Here is a 23,473-nt window from a genome sequence, read left to right on the forward strand (position 1 = left end):
GATCGCGCACGATTCCGGATCGCTAATACGACTGCGCGATCGATAATACGATTTGGCTTGATGAATCAGGGCCAGTGAGTTTGCTTTATTGCACATCTTCAGACAGAACTTTATAAAAGTTACAAGTTGGGTTTGTATTTTTTTTGGTTGCTGAATGTATTGCTTGAACTTACAGTAAGCTACAGATTTGGAAAATCTGATTCCAAAATTTTGATCGTAAATATAAGCATTGTGTCATAAAAATGCCTTGTGCCATTTGAAATAATAATAAGAAAATAATAGAAAAAAACTGATAGTGTATAAATGTATTTATAGAGTTTATCGTTCTTGTGTTTTTGTTTTAGGAGCCCCTGAAGCACCAACCAATGTCTGTCTCACAATCACAAACAGTTCATCCCTTACTGTCACCTTCCAGGAGCCTCTGAGTGTCAACTCAGCCGTTGTGACCAAATACAAAGGTAAGGTCTATTATAAGATAAGTGCTGGGCTGGAATCATTCTATCTGTATGACTATTTTACAACCAAAATCTTCATTTCTTGTATTTCCATCTTAGCAAGCCTGCTTCTGACTTCACTTGCTGCATGTTTACTTTCAGTCAGCAAATCCCTAAGCAATTAAGCTTTCACATGACCATGACAGTCAGGAAACTAATAAAAAAAGCAATGACAGTGCCCTTGTTCCTAACTGAACTACATGATCATGAACATGTGTAGGTTTTGTTTCTGCTGCATTTTTACTTTTACTCTAACATTCATGAAATGAAGTTGGTGGCAGAAAGGGTGAACCTGTGCTGAAGTGTGCCATCATGTGTGCCCAGGGCAGAATAATTACAGAAAAACCATGGAGTTCATGGAGTGCAAGGAGAAAGCAAAGAAAGAGGTTTTGAGGCTCAAGAGTTTTAAGTCAAGCTATGAATGTATTATTATATATTTACTTCATATATAACAAGGTCATAATAATACATAGTTCACAAACCTAGAACATGTAGCACATTGTCTTGCCTGGTTATGTTATACAAGAAACACAGAAGTAAAAATATTATTGCAGGTTGACATAACATGTTCTCTTAGTTACACCTATTTCTGTTCTGAGTCACAGAAATGGGGTGTTTTACTAGACAAATTGTTGCTAGCATGAACAGTAGACAGCAAAGCAAAATGAGAGAAGGTAATAATATAATAAGACTGTATTTTCTGTATACAAGTCCCCGACGCGTTTCGCCCAGATTAGGCTTCCTCAGGGAGATGTGACTTTATATAATTTATGGTAGATGTTATATTGATCGGTTCTGAGTGATATATTCAGGACAGTAGTTCTTAAAGTAGTGTTGATACACCAGTAGGATTCATTTAAACTAACAAAATTGTTGAGTACCAATTGATGAGAGATTAGGGTGAATAAGGGTATTCATCCTGTGGTCTTGTGCTTATAAAAGGTTGCAGGTTGTATATTGAATGTATAGAAGTTGAAGACCCGCAAGTTGTGATTGTTGCATAGTCAAAGGGCAGAATAATGTCTGCATACAGCCGTGGATTGTTTCATGCATGTTTCCCTTTGTTCTTTATTTAGTCTTTGCGGGTGTCTGTTTCTTTTTTTTTTTTACCCCTCCAGGTCCAAATTTGAACCGGACACCAGAATATATTTGCATTATATTGAATCTTTGCTTCAACTGCCTCTTTGTTCCTTTTGAGATCAAAAATGAGACACATTATGTTTTTCGTTTTTGTGCTAATGAAGGGCAAAAGGTGACGGTTAGGATGGGCACACTTATGGTTTATATTACACCTGTCACAGTATGTTATGTTTCAGCCCACTGGGTAAGACGGATGGAAAAAAACGTCCAAACCTAATCAATCAGAGAACAAAGTTATTAAGTACAAAAAGATTTGGTCAGTACATATTGCTTTAGGCGTTGTGCTAATTCTGTTAAAGATGGAAATGTGAAATAGTTCTACTTATTAGAACCTAATGATGTATTGCAGGTATTACATCCTTCCTATGTGTCTAAAGTATACAGGATATGCCTCAAAATCAATCCCAAATGCCTGACATACTATTTATAATATATGTCATTTATTGTTACAGTATGCTTTTCCTTCATTTTCTCAACTCAATGACCCTGATTTATTACAGTTCTCTGAGGCTGGAGGAAATACACTTTCATCAGTGAAGCTGGGTGATCCAGCAAACCTACGATGGATCTGGTCCAGGATTGAAAACATTTGCTAACAAATAGCTAATGACTTTAAGAAATCCATTCCATGTTTCCAGAATCACCCAGCTTCACTGATGAAAGTGTATTCTCTCCAGCCATGGATAACTTTAGTAAATCAGGGTCTCTATGTCCAACCTGGATTTCTAGAATTCATTTAGCACTGAGGTCACTTTTTGTCCTGGTGAAGTTTAAAGGAACCTGTCCAGATAGAAATATTTAGGTTGCCATTGTACACAGCTCATACATTGCACTGTCATTGGCTATAAACTATTTTAGAGTCTGTGACTAAATATATCTAACAACTTTTGAAGGAAGGGGGAAGGAAGAGGGATATGTAAAATCTAAAAGTATGTAAGCCAAAGAAATATCCCTGCCACACCTTTATTTTGCAAACCATGAAAAATGAAGACTTGGTAAAATGTTTAGTGAAAAATAACACTTTCACATAGGTTATTATTACATTTGTTCAATGTTTGTATGCACTCAAAAAAAAGGGACGGCTGAGGAGGAAAGCAGATCACAGGAAAACGGTCCTAAAAGAGACAGTCCCCTTCAAATAGAGGATCAGGAAAAGTAAATGTTAATGACCATCCTTCTAGCAGAGAAAGGTCTAAATTGGGGCTTTAAATCCAATCAATCCCAACAACTCAACAGCTTGTAACTAGAGTACCACTTATTAAAATTTTGGATCATTCCATGGAGCTGTGAAACTCGCTGAGCTGTGCATGTGCGACTCAATGTTTGCTGTGGTTGCCAGAAGTAAATGGGCGCAGAGGAGCGCAGGTGTGTGAGAACTATGTCACCCAGGCCCGGCCAATCAAGATAGCCAAAGATTACAAATAGGTAGAGAAAGAGGAAGAAGATGGCGGCAGGGGACTATGGAGGGGTTTCTTTCCACTATGAAGAAAGGGAGAAAAAAAAGTCCCATGTTTGAAAAAAGCAAAAAAGCAAAGTCCGATGATAAGAAAACGGCCATTTCATTGGTCTTAACGAAACTTTACAATGTTCCTTTTGTAAAGTTTCGTTAACACCGAAAGTGTTAGTACCCATAGTAATTATTACCTGATCCAATGTGGCAGGATCAACTGCTGTTCAGGGTCCTAATAAAACTTTCATGGTTTAATCCCTTGGAAACTGTTAATTAGGCTTCACAAAAACACCTCAGAGACTGAATTACTTCTCGTCTACCTCGTCTGGACTACTGTAACCTCCTCCTCTCTGGTATTCTACTAACCCGACTCTCTCCTCTACAATCTATTATGAATACTGCAGCCAGACTCATCCATCCTTCCCTCCGCTCCTCTTCCGCTGCCTCTCTTCGCAGTTCTCTTCATTGGCTTCCATTTCACCTTGGAATCAAATTCATCTCCTGTGCTTTGCCTTCAAATCCCTCCACAGTTATTGTCCCACTTACCTTTCCGACCTGATAGAAAAATCCCCCCCAGCCGCTCTCTCCGCTCCTCCAATGACCTACTAATGACTTCCTCACTCATAACCTCATCACACGCACGGCTCCAATGACTTTTCTAGAGCTGCCCCGACTCTCTGGAATGGTTTTCCTCGTCCTATTCGGCTTGCTCCTACTTTCTGCTCATTTAAAAGAGCGCTCAAAACCAATTTTTTCAAACTTGCCTACCCGTCTTCTTCTGTCTTTTGAAACTATCACTACTTCTCACCACTACATATCTCCCATCCTATTGTGTGTGAAATTCCCCCACCTACTAGATTGTAAGCTCTTCGGGGCAGGGTCCTCTCCTCCTATATCACTGTCTGTATCGTTCTGTCATTTGCAACCCCTATTTAATGTACAGCGCTGCGTAATATGTTGGCGCTATATAAATCATGTTTATTAATATTATTATTATTATTATTATTATTATTAATAAAAATAATAAAAAATAAAAATAAACAAGGGAATGCACAAGTACAAAGCTTTACATTTGTGACAGTATTCACAGGGGAACAATACAAAATACATCACTTGGTTTTCCAGATGTTGGGGGGATAACGCAAGGTTTTGCTGGAAATTGGTTGGAAGATTTAGGTACCTTACAAGCTGGATTTACCTTTTCCCCTCTGGAGCGAAATATTATTAACTAAAAAAAATCAAGGGTAGTATCTGTACCTCTTTAAAAATTACAAAATAATAGACATGCTTTTAGGGTTTTGGAAGTAAGCATCTACATAAATATGAAAAATGCATATTTCTTCCAAGTAGCTAGCCATATTCTAAGGAGGTAGCCATGTTTGTTTCTAGAGATTTATTTTCAGCCTTTTGGATGTGCCTTGCTAATTATCAGTGAGTTGTGCGCTGTTGAACCATGAGAAGTCCTTTTTAAATAAAGAGCTGTGTCTGCTGTAATCCATGTTCTTTAAAGCTACAGTCCTTGTTTGTAAGATGCCGTGGCTTCCTATGTAGGATAGGTACAAGCAGCCGCTGTGATGATGTTGCTTGCACAAAATGACTATCCCTTGGAGATAGCAGTGCTGCCCACTCTATGCAATGACTAATACGAGTGTGATCAGCAGTGACCTTGCCAACCTTGGCACACATCGCCATGTTTTCTTCCACGGAGGACAAATATTAAGGGAAATCATCACTCTAGGGTCTTCAGTCATTGGAATTTATTCTATGTGTAGTACAAGGGATGGACTTGTTTAAATATTCTGTATGCTGTTCAAGCAAAATAAAACTCAGAGCACAGCCTTTGAACTGTGTATCTCAAACCAACACAGCCAACATCACACATTCTCAATGACAAAACAGGCGTTGGTTAGTTTAATGAAAGTATAATGAAGCCAAGTGGTAACAAGAGGAGGGTGGGGGTACAGTTATTTGACTCAAAATGTAAATTTTTTTAGACTTCCAGGGAAATGTAAAAAATCCCCATAAAGTTCAAATATATACCAACTAAAAAAACTTTTGCTTATAATCCAATGCTATGTGTAGTTCATTAATTTTATGTTTTACTATTATTTTCCCATCATCTTTGCACACTTTCTAAAATTTTAATGTATGTTGCTTTACTAAATAATAATATAAAACAAGGTATACTGCATGAGTGTATGCCATGGAATATGCAAATATATTAAAATATATATATATATATATATATATATATATATATATATACCTATATAATTGGAATAGTTTAGTATTGGATTCAGATGAACTTAAAAACTTGGGTTATCTCTCACCGTTCTATGTAAAAAAAAAAAAAATGATTAAACACATCAGGTGATATTGGTAAATAGACATGAGCAAGAATGCCTCTGACATTCTCAAGAAAATTTCCTCAAACTTTCGATTGGGTCCGCGAAATTTCACCGAACCGTTTTCACGGATCCATCGTAAGATCTAGAAAACCATTATGGGAGGAGTACCGCGGCTGCTGTGGCAATCCTTTTGGGCACTATCCCTGGGCACTAGAAGGTAAATGAGGGCAAGCCCTGGGAGGCAGAAGGAGTACCACAGCTGCATTCAGGAGAGCAGCCGTGGGAATCCTCCTTTGCACAATCCCTGGGCACCAGAGGATTGCCCTCATATAACTTCTAGTGCTCGGGGATCTCGCACAGGTGGATTCTCACGAATGATTCTTCATGAATGCAGCCACAGTACTCCTCCTGTTAGTGTGAGTCCCGTGGCTGTGCTCATCAATGAATGCAGCTGTGGGAATCATCACAAGATGATTCCCACAGCTGCATTCATTCATGATGAGCACAGCCGCGGGACCGCGGGAAATCAGACTAAACGAACTACTGCGTGCCTCCACATGAGTAATGCCTTCCAGACAACTCAAAAACACCTAAGAAGGCGGCACCCTGCAGCAGAACGGGGACAGGTGAGTATAGTGGGATTAACTTAATTCTTTGGGCTTCATGGGTCTACGCAGTGGCATAAGATAACTTGCCCCGAGGACATTCAGATTTTACTTTCACCTAATCTCCAAGATTTTTATATTCCTTGCATTGCTCTCGGTTTCTTAGGGGTAGGCATACAAGGTGAAAGTCCTTCACATCTGAAAGAAGAAAATCGTGTAGAACCCAAATTAGAAACTAAGTGAATTTTCCAAAAATAATCTAAAGCCCAAACTTGGTTTGGTTTTTTGGTTAGCTAAACTAAACTATTCATACAAATCAGGTTAACATACCCCAGATTATTATATCAATGATCTTCTATCTGGGTTAAGATCACTTTAGTAACACAAATACTTGTTCTGTGGATCCAAAATGGTAAAATTTCACCACAGCTGATCGAGTTTGCAGAGTTTAATGAAAAGGTCAATTCAATCAAATGGAGAATCTTTGGTTTGAGATTTTCATTCAGTTGAATCAGTTTAGTTGCACTGAATGATCCACTGAATAATTATATCCTTATGTGTGGCCCCCTTTAAGTGGGGAATTTTCACATCTTGGAGAAATTTCTTTTTACCTCCTATTGGACTTCTAACCCAGACAACAAAAATTACCTGACGGGTTTTAACTCTTCCCTATTCTACATAAAAAAAGTAAAATTTTGACCAATCATACATTCAAAGATTTAAATTTCTAGTCTATAAATTTCTGCTTTAAAAAATGCAATGAAATAGAAAGAAGTGTGTAGAGCGATATAGTTTGATCTGATTTGACAATGTGTTGGATCTCTAGCGGTTTTGGAAGCTTACACATTGTACAGTGTTCCACAATTCCGCCTCGTAGCTTCTTTTCCAATAAAAACACGCGTAATGCTTTTGTGTAATTCCGTCCACATAGAAGCGTCTCTAGTTACCTGCTCCCACATTAATACACGTCAAAACACAACAATGGTGATTTATCTGGAAAATATTAAAAAAAGTGAAGGGGGAAAACCTGCTTTGCACATTCTCCCAAAAGTCATTTTAAAATAATTTTCATTGTACTATTAAAGCATTATATATGGTAAGGAAAATCTTAAGCATTCAATCATTTCTTTTTTTAGAACACTCCTCTCAGGAAAACTGGGAGATAAGTTCCAGCTGGTATAGAGTGAATGTGATAGATCAAACCAGATTACTCACGTGAAAAAGGAAATCTTCAGTGAGCAGATCACCATTACTGGGAACCTTGACTCTGATTGGTGCAGTGTATAATGGGAAGGGAATGGACAATACTTATCTAAAAACATGTTTACCAGGATCAACTCTTTTGCTGTCAGCGAGGTGCACCATATGTTATGGCTTTATAATGGTTTAAAATAAGTTTATGGCTTTTTTGTGGAAGTGATCAGAATTGTGTAAAGCTGCCTCATCATTTCCGTAGATGACAGAAGTGTTAATAATACTTTACTAATAATTTCAGAAGCCAATGCATGTTCTTTACACCAATGGCAAGCCGTCTAGTAGACATTAAAAATTCACAGAAGTTTGCCGTACTTCACATGGATTATGATCTTGTTTGCCTCATTTCTCATGCATTGGCAACATGCAAAGCTTGTCAAATGCCTTATTTTTTATCCATGGAAGTGTTCTAAACTCTCCCGGGGCTTTTGGCAAGGGTTTGTCCAGACTCTGAAGCAACAGTCTGCTGTCAGAAATGGGAATAAAAGTGACCTTAGGCAAAACATTAATATGAATCCATGCTGTTGTAATACTACTGGGTCTACTAGCAGTAAAATATACCCAAAATGTGGATTAATGATATAAGAACTTTTCAAAGCATATGGTGTTCCTCTCTTTAGGACAGGAGACGGAAACCTAAAGCATGCATGCCATGGTGAGCACACAAAGCTATTTTCAGTGGCATCAAAATTATTTCATGTTTTTCATTAAAACATGTCTCTAGAAAAGTTTGTTAAATATCATCGGTAGTGCCGTAAGTTTACCAGAATTTTTTGTTTCAAAATGTAGTCTTTGCATTAAGTGTTTCCTTCGTATACCCATGTATGTGTACTGAAACAAGTTAAAACACGTGGGGAAACGTTTGCTGACCCCACCTCTAAAGACTTGTTTATATGTATATAATATTAACTAGTATTTATATAATATTCACATTATCTATCACATTAACTATCCTTCAGGGAGGATCACAATGTAATGTCCATAACATAGTAATTTGTCATTAACATGGCCAGTTTTTGGAGGAAGCCAATAAGTCTACCTGCATGTTTTGGGATGTAAGAGAAAACTGGAGTTCTAGGCGGAAACGCATGCAAATATGAGCAGAACATACCAACTCCATGCAAATAGTGTCCTGGCCAAGATTCCAACCTGGCATCCGAATGCCTCAAAGGTGAAAGTGCTGACTACAGCATTGTGATACACTTACTTTATTTGCATTGCATGTAAACCTAAAATACTGTTCATTACCATAATTTTAGGAATCTGTCACATGCTTTCCATTATGAGGGAGCATTCTCACATTCCTGCATGCAGTAGTATGGGTTCACATTAGTATCCTGTGGCTGGAATTCTCATAGGACAGCTTATTACTGTTCTCAAAGTGCAGTTTGTAAACCACGGGTACTTCTTACCTGCCTAGTAGTTTTAGTGCACATTTGGGATTGAAGCTTAAACTATGGGTTCTGACCTGTTGATTGTATTTTTGCAGCTGTTTCAGGGATTCCAAGTGATAGCAGTGGCATAAAGATAGCTGAATATAAAGACAGCAATATAAACATAGCTAGCTTGAGAATGACAAATCTGTTCATATAGTGTTGTAATGGAAGTACAGGAAAAAATTGTATTTCAAAATATGTGTTCTAAAATCTAAGATAGAACATAATAGTGAATCCAAACTTTAGAGCTAAATCGTTCAGTGGTTGCATCGGGCTCCACGGATATTTGTGTAAGAGATTTCCCTACATTTCCTGTTGTCCCATTAAGTCACCTTTCACAAACCAACTGTGTCTGCTATAGAGGTATTTTTGCTTTGGGAAAATTGTTGCTTTTCTGAAGAAAGAAAATGAGATAAAATAGTTCTTCTCTTTGCAAATGATTATTCAAGGTGCCTCGTGTCGGGGATATGTTAATATACCATACATTCTCCAATTTGGGAACCAGAGGCTGGATACAATTTCACCCCTGACTATGGTCCCCCATTGAAATCGATAATATTGGTTCCTTATAATATGACTATTATGTCAGACATAGCCATCATATCCCTGCTAAAGGCTCCTTTGATAAAAAAAAGTCTTTGTCCTGCAAATAAATACTACCACTTCTGGTGTTGCCATGTGTTACAGTGCCAGGCTAAATTATTTGCCAACCCTCGGTGTTTGTCCTGTTTTGTCACATTACAACCTGGAATTAAATTGTTTTTATTATTTATATATTGAGCCTTAAAATATCATCAAACTTGTTGAAGTATATTAAAAATAAATATACACACACATAAAAAACGAAAAGGTTGTAAGCCAATATTTATCTGCTCCAACGAAATAACTTCATATCACAAGTCACATAATTAGTTGATCGGGGTGAGGCTTTGAATATCCCACAGAGCACGAATAAACCCATTATAACAGAATTTATAACAAAGAATTTGTCATCCTGGGAAGGCTGCCCACCAAAATTCCATCACTGGGGAAGAAAGGTATTCATCATAGATGTAAAATGACAACAAGGATAACACTGAATGAACTGCAGAGATAGTAGATTCTGTTTCCTTGCTGTTTTCCCTGTCCCTAAGTGGATAATGGTGGGGAAACTACACTAAAAACCCAATCAGTGCAATAGGATAAAGAAAGAACTTTAGTTTTGTGTTTCAAAATTGAGATCAGGCAGGATTTTCATTGCAGAAGGGACAAACTTCTTCAATAAAAGATGCTTACATGCCTCTTTGCAATCTTCTTTCCAAATACACGGAGCTGAGCATGGATGCAGGATTCTACGTGCAGGGATTTGGAGGGAATCCTGGCAGCTTCCACATTTATGTGCAGAAGTTACCTGATCCCAACCTTCCCATTCAAGATGGTTGAACACCCAACGGGCTGACGAACATAGCGACGAAGGAGCAAGGACAGGTGAGTATAATTACAAAGCTGCAATTGCAGTTCATTTAATTGCTAAAGGGACATTGACTGTCCCTTTTTGTTTAGTTCTGCTTTAATGCTAAGGAGGATACATTAGCCAATGGATGATGGTAATTCTAAATGTAAGAATCAATTACCTCTGGTTAGAAGAGGGTTAACATACTAGTACCTGGCGGCCCTGTCCTAGACTGCTCCCATTTCTCGTACTCCCATGATGACATCTATGTTTTTAACAAGGAGCACTGTCATTCTGCTTAGCCCTAAAAATCATGAAATAGTTACTGTTTTCCTATAGACAGAAACCTTGCTTCATGGTAGTAATTGAATTGAGGTATTCCTGGAATTAAAGAAAGACTTCGCTACAGAATGGAAAAGTAACGGTCAGCTATAATCTGGGATTTTAATAATTTAATTAGTTTAGTACCTACTGTAAACTCCATTACTGAGAATTAATTTAATCATTTTAATTTTATTTTTTCTTGCTTGAATAATTTTTTATGCTTAAGTTTGTAATGAAAGAAAATTCTGCTGTTCATATAAACCTTTAAAGCCCAGACAAATCGTTTTTCCTTCTTGTGTTTCTACAATCACCTTCACTACCCTTCCTCAGAGAGTTGTCATTGGAGGATTTCCCCAACCCCTCCTGTTCCTGTAACTTTAAAATTATTATTCACCTGTATAGTAAAAAAATATTTTACACTAAACATTCAAAACTAAACTAAAATCTTTAAATGTTGTCTGCATCTCTTGATATTTTCCCCAGTTTTTAGAAGGTTTATATTCCTATAGAATAGATTTTTTTTGTTTAACATCTGCAGCGATTCATTTTGGGAAACAGAATAAGCCATTGCATCTGTGGATCAAGGTGCCCTTGTATCTGCCCACCATTATGACTGGGTGGCTCTGCTACCTTGGACAGAGTTTGCCCACAATAGTCCTGTCTGCACCAGCACCAAGGAGTCTCCATTTTTTGTTATTGTCTATGGCAAAGATCCTCACCTTACGTCTCCTATACCCTGCTCTGTATTTGGGCTTCAACATCAGAGCACCTAGAGCAGTCGGCTGCCCGTTACAAGAAGTTTGCTGATCGGCGTTACTGTAAGGCATCTCCTCTCCAACCTGGGGACAAAGTCTGGCTCGCCACAAGAAACATTCTTTGCAAGGTGCCTTCTCTGAAGTTTGCTCCTCGTTTCATCGGACCTTATGACATTTCTGCCAAGGTAAACCCAGTTTGTTATAAGTTACGCCTTCCTCCACATCTCAAGCAGCCCAATGGCTTTCATGTGTGTCTGCTAAGGCGGGCCTGAATCGCCTTTCTCATTCCTCTTCACTCGCTACTCCAGTACCCGATTCTTTTCAGGAATATGAAGCCCATCAAATTTTGGATTTCAAAATTTCTCCCAAGAAGCTCATGTACCTGGTCGACTGGAAAGGATTTGGCCCTGAGGAGAGATCGTGGGTTACAGCTAAAGATGTGTCTGCACCTTTTCTTGCTAAAAAGTTCTATTAATTATTATTATTATTATTAATAATAATAAATAGTATTTATATGGCGTCAACATATTACACAACGCTGTACATTAAATAGGGGTTGCAAATGACAGACAGATACAGACAGTGACACAGGATGAGTAGAAGATCCTGCCCCGAAGAGCTTACAATCTAGTAGGTTAGAGAAGTAACACACCTTTGAAACCTGGACCTCGGCGGGTGGGGAGGCCCCGTTAAAGAAGGGGTAAAGTCGCACTTGCCTCTTCCTCACTAAAGCACAGGCGCCTTTCTCCTGTGCATGCAGGCAGTTCTGACCCTGGGCGTGCCTGCCCTTCCAAGTTTTATTAGTTTCGCCCAAACCGCCGGCCAATCAGGAAATAACCTCTCAATCATCCCTGGCTATTTAGCTAGCTCAGACCCAGCACTCAGTATTTATGCAATGTGTCTCCACTAGTGCTGAGCTCCCTAGCTCTACTTAACATTTCCTGTACACCTGTGGGTAATTCAGTTTTTCCCCTGTCTAGCTCTTTCGCTAACCCCAGCCTGTTCCCTTGTGCTGTTCTAGTGTTCCTCTATGTCTGTGACTATTCCTGTGTCACCTGTGCCTCCTGTTGCTTCCAGTGTCTCCTGTGTTCCCTGTGTCAGCCGTGGCCCCTGTGTCACCGGTGTCTATTTCCTGGATTCCTGGTATTTGACCCCTGGCTTGTGACCTGACCTCTCTTGCTTGCTGCCTGCCTTGAACCCCGGCCTTCCCTGACAATTCTTCTGCTTAGTGATTTGGTACTGTGTATCTTCCTGCCATTCTAGCTGTCTCTGCAGAAGACCTGGTTCCCGCTTAGACTACTCTGGGCTCACACCATTTCTGTGCAAGCCATAGCGCCCCCTAGTGGCCATGTCTCCCCAAGTGTGACAATAAGATATTAAAACTGATTTTTTTGTAAATTTCAATAAAAGAAATAAATAATGAGGTTGTCTCTAGGTCCATAGATGATTATTGGTAATGGCTTATAGATGGCCGGCACTTTGGCTGAGTTTTAGTGTTTATTTGGCTGGGTTCTTGTGTCTGGTTTATACCAGGAGCAATGTTTTCCTGACTATCTCTGTGGCTTTTCCCGATATAACTCGGGCTTTATATTATAATAGCCATGACCTCCCTACAAAATTACCAGAAGGTAGAAGGAATCCTAAACACATTTGTCTATTTAAAAAAGCAGTGAATCTGACATTCAGTGAAACATTCTCTGGTGTAGAGACATCTAGGCCCCCCTTTTTGTATTGAAGGGTCCTATTCCACAAAACGTGAGGAACAGAATTTTTTTTTTTACCTTTTTGTTCCCTAATTCTGGAAACCGATTGGCAATGTTTTTTTAATGTTAGATATATCAAAATGAAAACTGTTTTTGTTCCTTGGCAACCAGACCTTTAAAAAGTGGAGAACAGAGATTTCATAAAACTTAAATGGCGTTCAACAACTTCATTTCCATATACCCTATTTCCCCAAAATAAGACCTACCCTGAAAATAAACCCTAGCACGATTTTTTTATAATTTTGAGGATGCTCAAAATATAAGCCCTACCCCGAAGATAAGCTACAATATATATAAATGCATAGACAAGAAGTGCTCATTTAATGAAAGCACTATTGCTACAAGAAATTGGGGCCAATGGTTCTAAAGGAAATAGAGTCACAAGAAATCCAAGAAGGATTTCAGGGTTTAGAGAGTTATGATGATGTTGCAGAATGTGATATGACTATATTTGAAGAAATGTTAGTTGTTGTTCATGAAAAAAAAGTTAACCCCTGAAAAAAGGCCCTAGTGCATTCTTTGCAGCAAAAATTAATATAAGAAATTGTCTTATTTTTGGGGAAAGAGGGTATTTATTATAATATTATGACTAACTTTAAAAAGTGGCAATAAAGTTGTCTCTACAGATGCAAAAGTAGTGAAAATGTGTATAAAACAATCATGTCAAAACTCCATTGTAGACATTCTGTACTTCCAACTTGTAAAAAAAAAATTAGAATACATTTAAATTAAAGATTACATTTTTTGATAAATGTGTTTAAAAGTGGCATTAAGTAGACCAAAATTAAGAAAAATAGGGATCTTTTTAAGTAAATCATCAGTTGATAAATGTGTTCATTTAAAAAAAAAATATTGTCAAAATATTGTTGCTAATCCTAATTGACATTTGAATCTATAGCAAACTACTACTTGGATGTGGTGATGTTTTTTTGTGTTTTTAGTTTTTTTATTATTATTATTTTCACCCACTGACCCTCACAGTATACACACTTCCTGACTAAGGTGAAAGTGCTCACTCATCATTCTGATTCCATGGAGAAGCAGCTCCATGTCTTAGAGACGATACACTTTCATCAGTGAAGCTGGGTGATCCAGCAAACATGGAATGGATTTCTTAAAAGTAATTTGCTATTGTTAGCAAATGTTTTCAATCCTAGACTAGATCCATTCCAGGTTTGCTGGATCACCCAGCTTCACTGATAAAAGTGCATCTTCCCCAGCCTTGGAGAGCTTTAATAAATCGGGTTCTGTGGGACTACAGAACACCTTACCTTTCTTCATGTTCATAACACAAAAGGTGATTATGTAGCTGGATGTCCAATACAAATGTCATTTCTCTTTGCTTACACCCTCTACTTTACAATAACTTGGTGCTCCAGCCGCATGGAAGGTTGTAAGCATAGTAACCATGAATATTTGTGTATGTTGTTTTTTTACTTTCTGTGTTTGCTACAACTGTATGGATATTAGCAAAAAAACATTCTCTTTTTAATTGTTGCTAAATTTCTATCTTTAGTTGCCTTGGAGGTTGATCTGTTTATGTTTTCTTTACCTGTCTTGAATGGTTGTTTCTATCAATCAGTCCTCATGCATCATGGTTTAGGAATAGTGGGATTTCGTAGCTGCCACCGCCCACGTGTTGGCCGAGAATGTCAATGCACACCTTGCTGAGAAGACGTATAGGGATTATCCAGAGTCAGAATTGTAATCGGGGTAGGGCAGAGGAAACATAGTTTACAATAGCTCATTGTAAAAAAAGAAACAAAACAGTCACATAAATAATCACCAGTTTGTACCTTTTGTGGTTTTTATTTTTAGAATATTTTTCACTTCTTGATTTATATTCTTTTTGTGGGCTAAGCCTTCTTTTTTGTGCCTTAAAACCGTATAGCTGTTTTACAATCCTCTGGGTATTTAAAAGAAGTTATCATTCTAACTATTGGTCCCATTTTCTCCATAATATGCTGAGGTTACCAAAAGATTTGGAGACCTAAAACATCTGAACTGTGGAAGTGGTGACCAAGTTAGGCGGATGGGTTAACATATAATGCCATGTTTTGTTTTATGTCTCTGGGTGGAGATGGTCATCTAGCTAGAAGAAAAGTTTGGCTCTCATGTCATCAGGGCATCTCTAAGATTTCAAGGTTTTTAGGGATCTCAAAACCTTCATTACAGTACTGCAGCCAAGCATCCCATCTGGTGCTGCTTCTAGGACGCTGTGGTAGGGTGATGCTTCTTTTATTACAATACTTCCATTCTGCAATATAAAACAATGCTTAGAAGATACGGTATCCCATGAGGGATGGTGGCAGTTTCAAGTACAATTGAAATCAGACTAAACAATATATATTTGCTTAGAAGATGCGATTCTACACTCTGCCTTTGTATCATGTCCTCACTCCATGAAAAGATGGCGGCCAAATGTAGTGTGCACAATGGAAGGGGCATATTTATGAGTATCTGTTATCATGAATTATAATAAAATGGTATTCAGAAGTAACTCTTATAAAGTTACATAGTTAGTCAAGATAAGATATATATATATAAGTCTATCAAGTTCAACCATTGGAGAAATAAACATTTGCCAGATAAAACTTTATAGACTTAGTTCATCCAGAGGAAGGCAAATAAAAAAAAAAACAATTGAATGTTCCCTGTATCAACCGTCACCGTTGTCTTTCCTTCCAGGCATTACTTCTTAATGATTGTTTAGGTTAAATATAATAGATATTGGAAATAATTCAAGTAGATATAAACCCTTTCACTTAAATCTCATATGAGCCTTAACATGTCAATAACATAACAATAACTTTCATGCTAGAGTTTTCACTAAAAGACGAGGCCTGCCATGAACGTCCTTGTTTAGGCACTCCGTGTTGTGGGGGTAACAACACCCAATCTGCCAGCTATGTGCAACCAATATAGACCGATAGCAGCCATTTCAAAGGCAATCATCCCCCACTGCCACTATAGGACAACCAGAGCAACCAAGTCAGCTACCTCTTCAGAGAGGAGTATGTGGACATGAAGTGGCTTGAGATCAGAAGCAAAATATGTGATAAAGGTGTAAAAACCGTAACAAAAAAGGAAAACATTTATAATATACAGTGCTTGAGTAAATTCAATTTGATCTAGATAGGGTTTACATCTAGGAAGACTTTATTGTGTTAGAAAATGTATATGATGTCCAATTTGGAACTTTGATCATGTGATCATACCACCAACCCAACTAAAAGGCATCATAGAAAAATGCTATAAGGGTTTCTGGCCTCTCTCTGCCTCCCCGCCCTATATTGTGTTACCATACACATTTATTGGTATTGCATTTAAAGCTTATTATATTTAGGGGTGTGGTGGTCCGTGGCCTTGGCGGGGCGCACCGGCCAGAGCTGCAGACCATGCCATGTATGAAATCCCAGGTTCAGGGCGTTGGGCGGGTTGTCTCTCTAAACACAACCCACCCCTCTCCCATAACAGGCTCAGACCTACGATGGGAGAATAGAGGGTTCTGGTATCATGACGTCATATGGGGGGGAAGATTCTTTCTCTTTGATTGACACATAGGCAGGGGTGTAGTGGGGCGGCATGTTTACATAACAATGATGCGCATGTGCGCTCACCATGGATAGTACCGTGCCCCTCTTCTTTTTTTATGACTACACCCCTGATTATATTATACTTGGATTCTAATATTCAATGATTCGTTGCCCATTTACAGTGTCTTTCTATTCTTTGCATTGTTTGCAAAGCATGTACTTGTGTTGTTAGCATATCATAGTCGGTTTTTCAAATGTTATAATTTGTCCTTGTTCTGTAGGTGATATGATGTCTGCCCTGCTTTTGGGGAATATTATACATCATCAAATATAATAGACATTGTATATCAAGGGGTAATTAGCAAAGCTTTTTCGGTTTTGCTATTTCATACATAGTTCTGCCGCCAGCAGCTATAAGAATAGTAAATCAGTTGTTTGAGGAGCTCTGATTTATTGGCACAGATAAAACTGTAATTTAACCGTAATAGCTAAGCCCGCTATCACCCCTACCATATAATAGTTCACCTGGGTTTATCTTTTTTCCATAGTAAAATCAGATTTTTACTTTTTTATGTCCAGATTTATTTTTATATTATTTATATTATTTTATTATGACTTGCATGATTTCATTTAGAAGTCTTACATGATTCTGTCTAACGCAGTGTTCTTTTTGACTTTGACTGTTTATTTTTCTTGTGTTCTTGTAACATTTTAAATAAAATTTAGCTTGTATTGTTCTTCAGGATGTTCAGTACCTTTATCCTTTTATCCTGTATAGGAGTAGAAAGGCCGTTCTTTAATATCCTCCAGTGGTCCATTTACCGTGAAAGGGTTTGTTTGTGAGGGCCCCTTTGAGCCTCAATAGCAATTCACACTATAAATGGTAATGTTCATGAAAGGAAGAAAAAATAGCTACAGCGAGAAAGGTAAATGTCATTGCTTGCGTTATAGCAAAGCTGTACTCTCTGTCTTAACATAGTGAACAAGGTGTACATTTACAAGGACATACAAGGAGTTTTTTTTAATTTGTCGCTCCAATACACTATACAAGATACGATGTGTTCTGTTCCAAGAGCAATCTAAGAAAAAAGCAAGAATGATCACAGACGTTAGAAGGCCACCCACGGGGGGGGGATGTACAATTATCTGACAATCAGGTTTGTCAGTGAATATAAAAGGGTGAATATGAGCGGTACAGCAGTGGGGGCTGCTTATCTTATGATAGAATACTAACAATCCGAGCACTATTTCTTACTTTTGCTAGCAATAAACTGTGATTACTGTGATGTGATCAAATGTGTTGTGTAACCCAAAATTCTTTTTAGGCTGGGTGGGAAGAAATTTTAGGTGGTGGCCCCTGTATTGTAACCAAACTCATCAGTAAACACCCAAAAACAGCCGGGTTACAGAAAAGTACGGGTGGTGGGAGTGGTGGGCACGGGTAAAATGGGCCGGGAAGAACAGTGAAAAAAATGATTGGTGGTGGATGATGGTGATTTTTTTTTTATTGATCAATTGGAGCAAAAATGCTGAATTGACCAAAAAATCAATAACATATTGACCATTTTTTATTAGTATTGGGGCAGAATGTTGATTGAAAATTAATCAGGCATTTTTTTCAATAAGTTGCAAGTAACAAGTAAGTAACAGTAAGTAACAATTGCATATTACAGTTTGATTATAGAATAAGTTTATTGTATGCTGGCAGCATGGTGGCTCAGTAGTTAGCCTTTGCAGCGCTGGGTCCCAGGTTTGAATCCCGGCAAGGACGCTATCTACATGGAGTTTGCAGGTTCTGTCGTGTTTGTGTGGGTTTCCTCCCACATTCCAAAAACATGCAGTTAGGTTAGTTGGTTCCTCCAAAAAATTGTCCTTAGACTGTGGTTATGACTATGGTAGGGACATTAGATTGTGAGCTCCTTTGAGCAACAATGGATTAGTGAAATGGCTATGGGCTTTGTACAGAGCTGTGTAATATGTTGGTGCTATATAAACATTGTAATATAATAATAATTGTACATATAATACTTGTAATAGTTAAATCGTTCATAATATAGGAAATAGTGAATGCCTAACATCAGTCTAAACATTATGAACACATCAACATATGATCTAACTAACTGGTAACCTTTGTTTGCCTGTTGAGTTGTCTAATGGCTTTTAGCCTTTTTCTTGTTTTTTTATTAAGAAAAAATAGAGGATCCCCTATCTGGATAAACAACAGGCCACATCCCCAAGTAGAGAAGAAACATATAATTTTGGAACTTTTTAGGCCAATTATTTACCAAAGTCAAATTTTTTTAAAAACCTTTATTTCAATATGTAGACATCTTCAAGGCAATTTAGCACTTTAAATGTATTGTGTGTTAGTTATCTCTGCAGGTTAATGGGTGCATTGGGTATTACAATGAGGGTTAAAATCATAGCTAGGTATGAGATTCAAATTTAAGTCTCTTTGGAGGGAGGTTACGTGTTAAGGTTTGTAGAGAGGGATTTTCAAGTGTAATTAAACAATGAGGATATTCATCTGTCCCCGTTCCATCATGGACATCGCCATCTTCTCTCCTCTTCTGTTTGCATTCCATTCTTTGATTGGCTGGGCCAGGATATTGGATCTCTTGGAGTTGCCAGGTGTCTCGGACAACAAACACTGATTTTAAAGTGTAACTAAACAATGAGGATACCCAGAGATACCTGGGTCCCTGTTCCATCATACCCTGTTTCCCCGATGATAAGACACTGTCTTATTTTTTTTTGAAGGCCAAAATATGCTCTAGGGCTTATTTTCAGGGGGATGCCTTATTTACCCATGAAGAAGACTACAGTACACAGTTATTGTTCATGTGCCATTCATGTCCACTTCTGATCAATCTGTGCCATTCATGTCCACTTCAGATCAATCTGTGCCAATCATTGTCCCCTTCTGATCAATCATGTGCCATTCCTGTCCCCTTCAGATCAATCTGTGCCAATCATTGTCCCCTTCTGATCAATCATGTGCCATTCCTGTCCCCTTCAGATCAATCTGTGCCAATCATTGTCCCCTTCTGATTAATCTGATCCATTCATTGTCCCCTTCTACTGTAATCAATAATATACTGTACCATTTAATGCCCCATTCTAAAGCTTATCGTATATAGAGTGGTATTGCTCACAGCAAAAAAAAACCTGTCTGAACTCCTGAACAAACTCCTGCAGTCTCCGTTAGGGAGGGATGAGGGAAGCTGCCTGTGTTTGCGTGGGCGGAGTCACGTGTGTTTGCGTGGGCGGAGTCACTTCAGTCCTGTCACTTCCTCTTCATGAAGAGGACGCACGGAGGAACCACACACGGAGTCACCCACCGCACCACGCGATTCTGGTAAGTAATCGGTGGGTGGCTTATTTGCGGGGGGGGGCTTATTTTTCATTTTTACCTAAAAAGGGGGGGCTGTCTTATTTGATGGCCCTGCCTTATCATCGGGGAAACACGGTAGGCATCATCTTCTCCCTTTGTTTCTGCATTTTATTCTACGACCATCTTGATTGGCTGAGCCAGAATGATGTAATGCTGGGAGTTCATTTAGCTCAAATTTGCCAGGTATCTCTTTCAACAAACTGTACATGTGCAGTTTAGCAAGTTTTGACGGATGAGTGGTCAGGCAGCTAAGAATACCCTTTTCAGCATTGACTGTCCCTTTCTGCCATAGGGAACTTCCTGATGCAAGTGGAACTTCCATTTCCAGGACCTATTCACTCTTTTTGTGTTTTCCTGCAGTTAGGCTCATGAATTTTTTTAAAAATTTTCAGTTACATTCTTTTTGTGTTTCTGCTTCTCTACCAGTCAATGTTTTAGAAAATGTCACATTCACTGATTTATTTATAGACCCCTTAGTGCAGGGGTGTCCTAAGTTTTTGCGAAGAGGGCCGACCATTCAGCACATACTCAGGGTTAGTGTGGGCGTGGTCTGCGAGGGTCCCAAACAGCACACGCCCACCAGGGTGACGTGAAAGATTCCCTGTGCACGGAGTCCGGTGTCAGTGCGGGATATGTGCACAGCATGTTCTTGAAATTAAAGTGGGCGTGGTCTGTGCGGGTCCCGCACAGCTTACGCCCACTCTATTGACGTAGGGGATTCCCTGTGCACACAAGGGGACTCACATCTTGCCGATTATGCCCGGCGAATAGCGGGCCGATAATTGATCAACCCTAATGAAATATTAAATAGCTTTTTTTTGTACGTGTGTATTTTATACTGTGGTCAACAATGCTAGCGGGCCGCGTATTATTGATGACAGAGGCAGCGGGCCAGTGGAAATCTGAACACGGGCCACAACTGGCCCCAGTGCCGGACTTTGGACATGCCTGCCTTAATGTCAGGGTTATGATAAGTGTTTGAGACTCCTGATACTTTAGGAAGGACCTTGGTGTTTAATCCTCATGCTCCAAAGTAATAAGGCAGCATGCTGGCTATGACAATATTGCTGGATATTACTGGGATCAAAGACCTTGATGTTTTATAGCCCTAAATGATTTTTCATTGCCCTTTTCTATTGTCTTTGTTTCCACGCTCAATGGATCGTTATTAAAAAAGATCAAATTTGTGCTAGTTTAATAGACATCCCTTGGCATGACTTCTAACAGAAAGCATGAAAAAAGCTGTTTGGAGGTTAAAATGCTTTTGGATATGACATTATCCCTTGAGTATTTCTCAAACATGCCTGAATTTATAATTACTTTTTTTTTCTAAAGCAAAATACACTGTAAACCAAATATCCCTGTTTATTGGCAGGATTTTAAAGGGAAACCCTACAGTAAACAATTCATCTGTGCACCAAGCGAATGTCACTTGCAATTCTTATCAACAGAGAAACATGCTGGACACATATGGTATTAACTATATACAAGTGCTGCCTATTCCCGATGTTCGCCCACGGGGAGCACAGTACAAAACAGTAATCAAGGCAGGCTTTACTCATTGAAGACAATAATATATACTCAGATTGCAATTACATAGACATGAAAAGGATTTTGTCAATTCTGCTTTGCAGACTAATTGAGTTTCAAATTTTTGTAGACTCCAGTGTAATTAAGACATTTTTGGAAGGCTTGTTTTAATTATTTTAAGCCATTTTCTCATATTTTTTTTCTTTTCTATTTTTCTTTTCTTGTAAAGCTGTAGGAGGGGGTAACTCAATGACTGGACACCTACAAATAACACCTTTATTCTGGCCCGGGGATACTAGCGCATAGTTGAATATGCAGGCGTATTCTGACCACGATATGTTTCCCTAATCATGAAAAGGAAAGTAGATCTAAGCTCATTGATCAAAATGTTACAAATGTTCTAACACAGGGGTGTCAAACTCAAATACAAAGAGGGACAAAATTAAAAACTTAGACAAAGTAGCGGACCAACCTTGAAATTTATTGAAAAAAATGAGGAAATGTTTCCTTCTCATTAGATATAAAACCTTTTCATATGGAAACAAAGAGGTTTTGCTTCAATCTGGAACAAGCTTATAATAGAGAAAGAGGCAAAAAAAAAAAATTAAATTTTATTTAAGAACAAATCTTATGCCTCTTTCTCTATTTGTAGCCTTCTGAGTTAAATTCCAATGGTAACCTTTTTGCACAGGCTAACAATAATAATAACAATATTCTTCTATGAAAATCCAACCATTCAAGTCCATGCCTTGGAGTCGCAGGGAAAAGCTGAGGCGGAGTGCTGGAAATGCCAGACATGGGCAATGTGGAGCTAAATCTTATGAGTGGCCCGCCGCTGGAACTCTCTCTTCATTGAAATAGCGCCGCTACTAAACTTCTCAGCATTATTTGCGTCTATAAAATAGTCCAATGAGGGGCCACACATAGGCAGAGAGCCCGCTGGTCTATAGACGCGAGTGATGCCGGGAATTGTATTACCGGCTTTATGTCAATGCAGCGACCAGCCAGCTGCAGTTTATATTTAGGATTCCTTTGGGGCCAAAAAAAGGACGTTGGGGGCCAGATTTGGCCCCCTGGCCAGAGTTTGACACCCCTGTCCTAACATATTAAAGTAGAACTATGGCCTACCATTAAAAATGCACTAAGGTACCTAATTAAAAATGCATCCTCTTGCAAAGTCCCACAAATACTTGATGATTCCGCCAGTAAATTCTGCCGAATTCAGTGTCTTGTGATAACAAAGCACCGGTCCAGATTTTAGGGCAGAGTTGCCACGCCCGTATGGGCTGTGATTGCTTGAACTATGGTCGGATGTTGGGGATATGGCTGTCAACATTGTCACCAAGCAGTGTCTGGTAAGAGAGTATATGAATTGATCAAGGGATTTAAAGGAAATATTGTGTTTAATTTAAGAGGTATGTATACCACATGGTCACATGAACCTTTATTGATGTAAATTTAAGTATTTTTTTTAATTTTTTGTTAAATCCTGCAATTCTAATTACACTTAAAGATCCTACCACCACCTTCTTCTTGTTTCCAGTTGTCACCTTATCATATGCACTCTTGGTTCAAACTACAAGCTGATCTTCATATCTTGGCTGGCATACTCCACCGGTATTAGAATACCTGTCCTGAGCAATTTTACTGGATCGAATGCATATCGAACATTTATATTATGGGGAAAATGACAAATGTATGTGTATATATGTGTGTGTATATATGTGTGTATGTATGTGTGTGTGTGTGTATATATATATATATATATATATATATACACACACACACACATACCCTTATAAACCCTTATACAGGTTTTTATATAGGCTGTTCAATTACTATTCTCCTACATGAGCCTAAGCCAAGTTTATGCCAATATACTTTACATTAGAATCCATTGGATCCACAATTGTTCATTAAACCACCACTCTATGAAAAATGCAATCTATCTATAAATATGATTAATAAATGTGCAGGTTTCCTAATTAGCAATATTTCTTAATCAATGTTCT

General features: G+C 38.5%; 1 protein-coding gene across 1 annotated transcript in view; it reads left to right on the plus strand.

The window, feature by feature from the left end:
* The window catches only part of ANKFN1 (ankyrin repeat and fibronectin type III domain containing 1), a 202,220-nt gene that overhangs the window by 54,631 nt on the left and 124,116 nt on the right, over positions 1-23,473 (plus strand). The window contains exon 4 of the mRNA XM_072403319.1: positions 345-458. Coding sequence (XP_072259420.1) covers positions 345-458 — 114 coding nt within the window. The remainder of the gene's footprint in view (positions 1-344; positions 459-23,473) is intronic.

Source organism: Pyxicephalus adspersus, chromosome 3 (assembly GCF_032062135.1).
Source record: "Pyxicephalus adspersus chromosome 3, UCB_Pads_2.0, whole genome shotgun sequence".
NCBI lineage: Eukaryota > Metazoa > Chordata > Amphibia > Anura > Pyxicephalidae > Pyxicephalus > Pyxicephalus adspersus.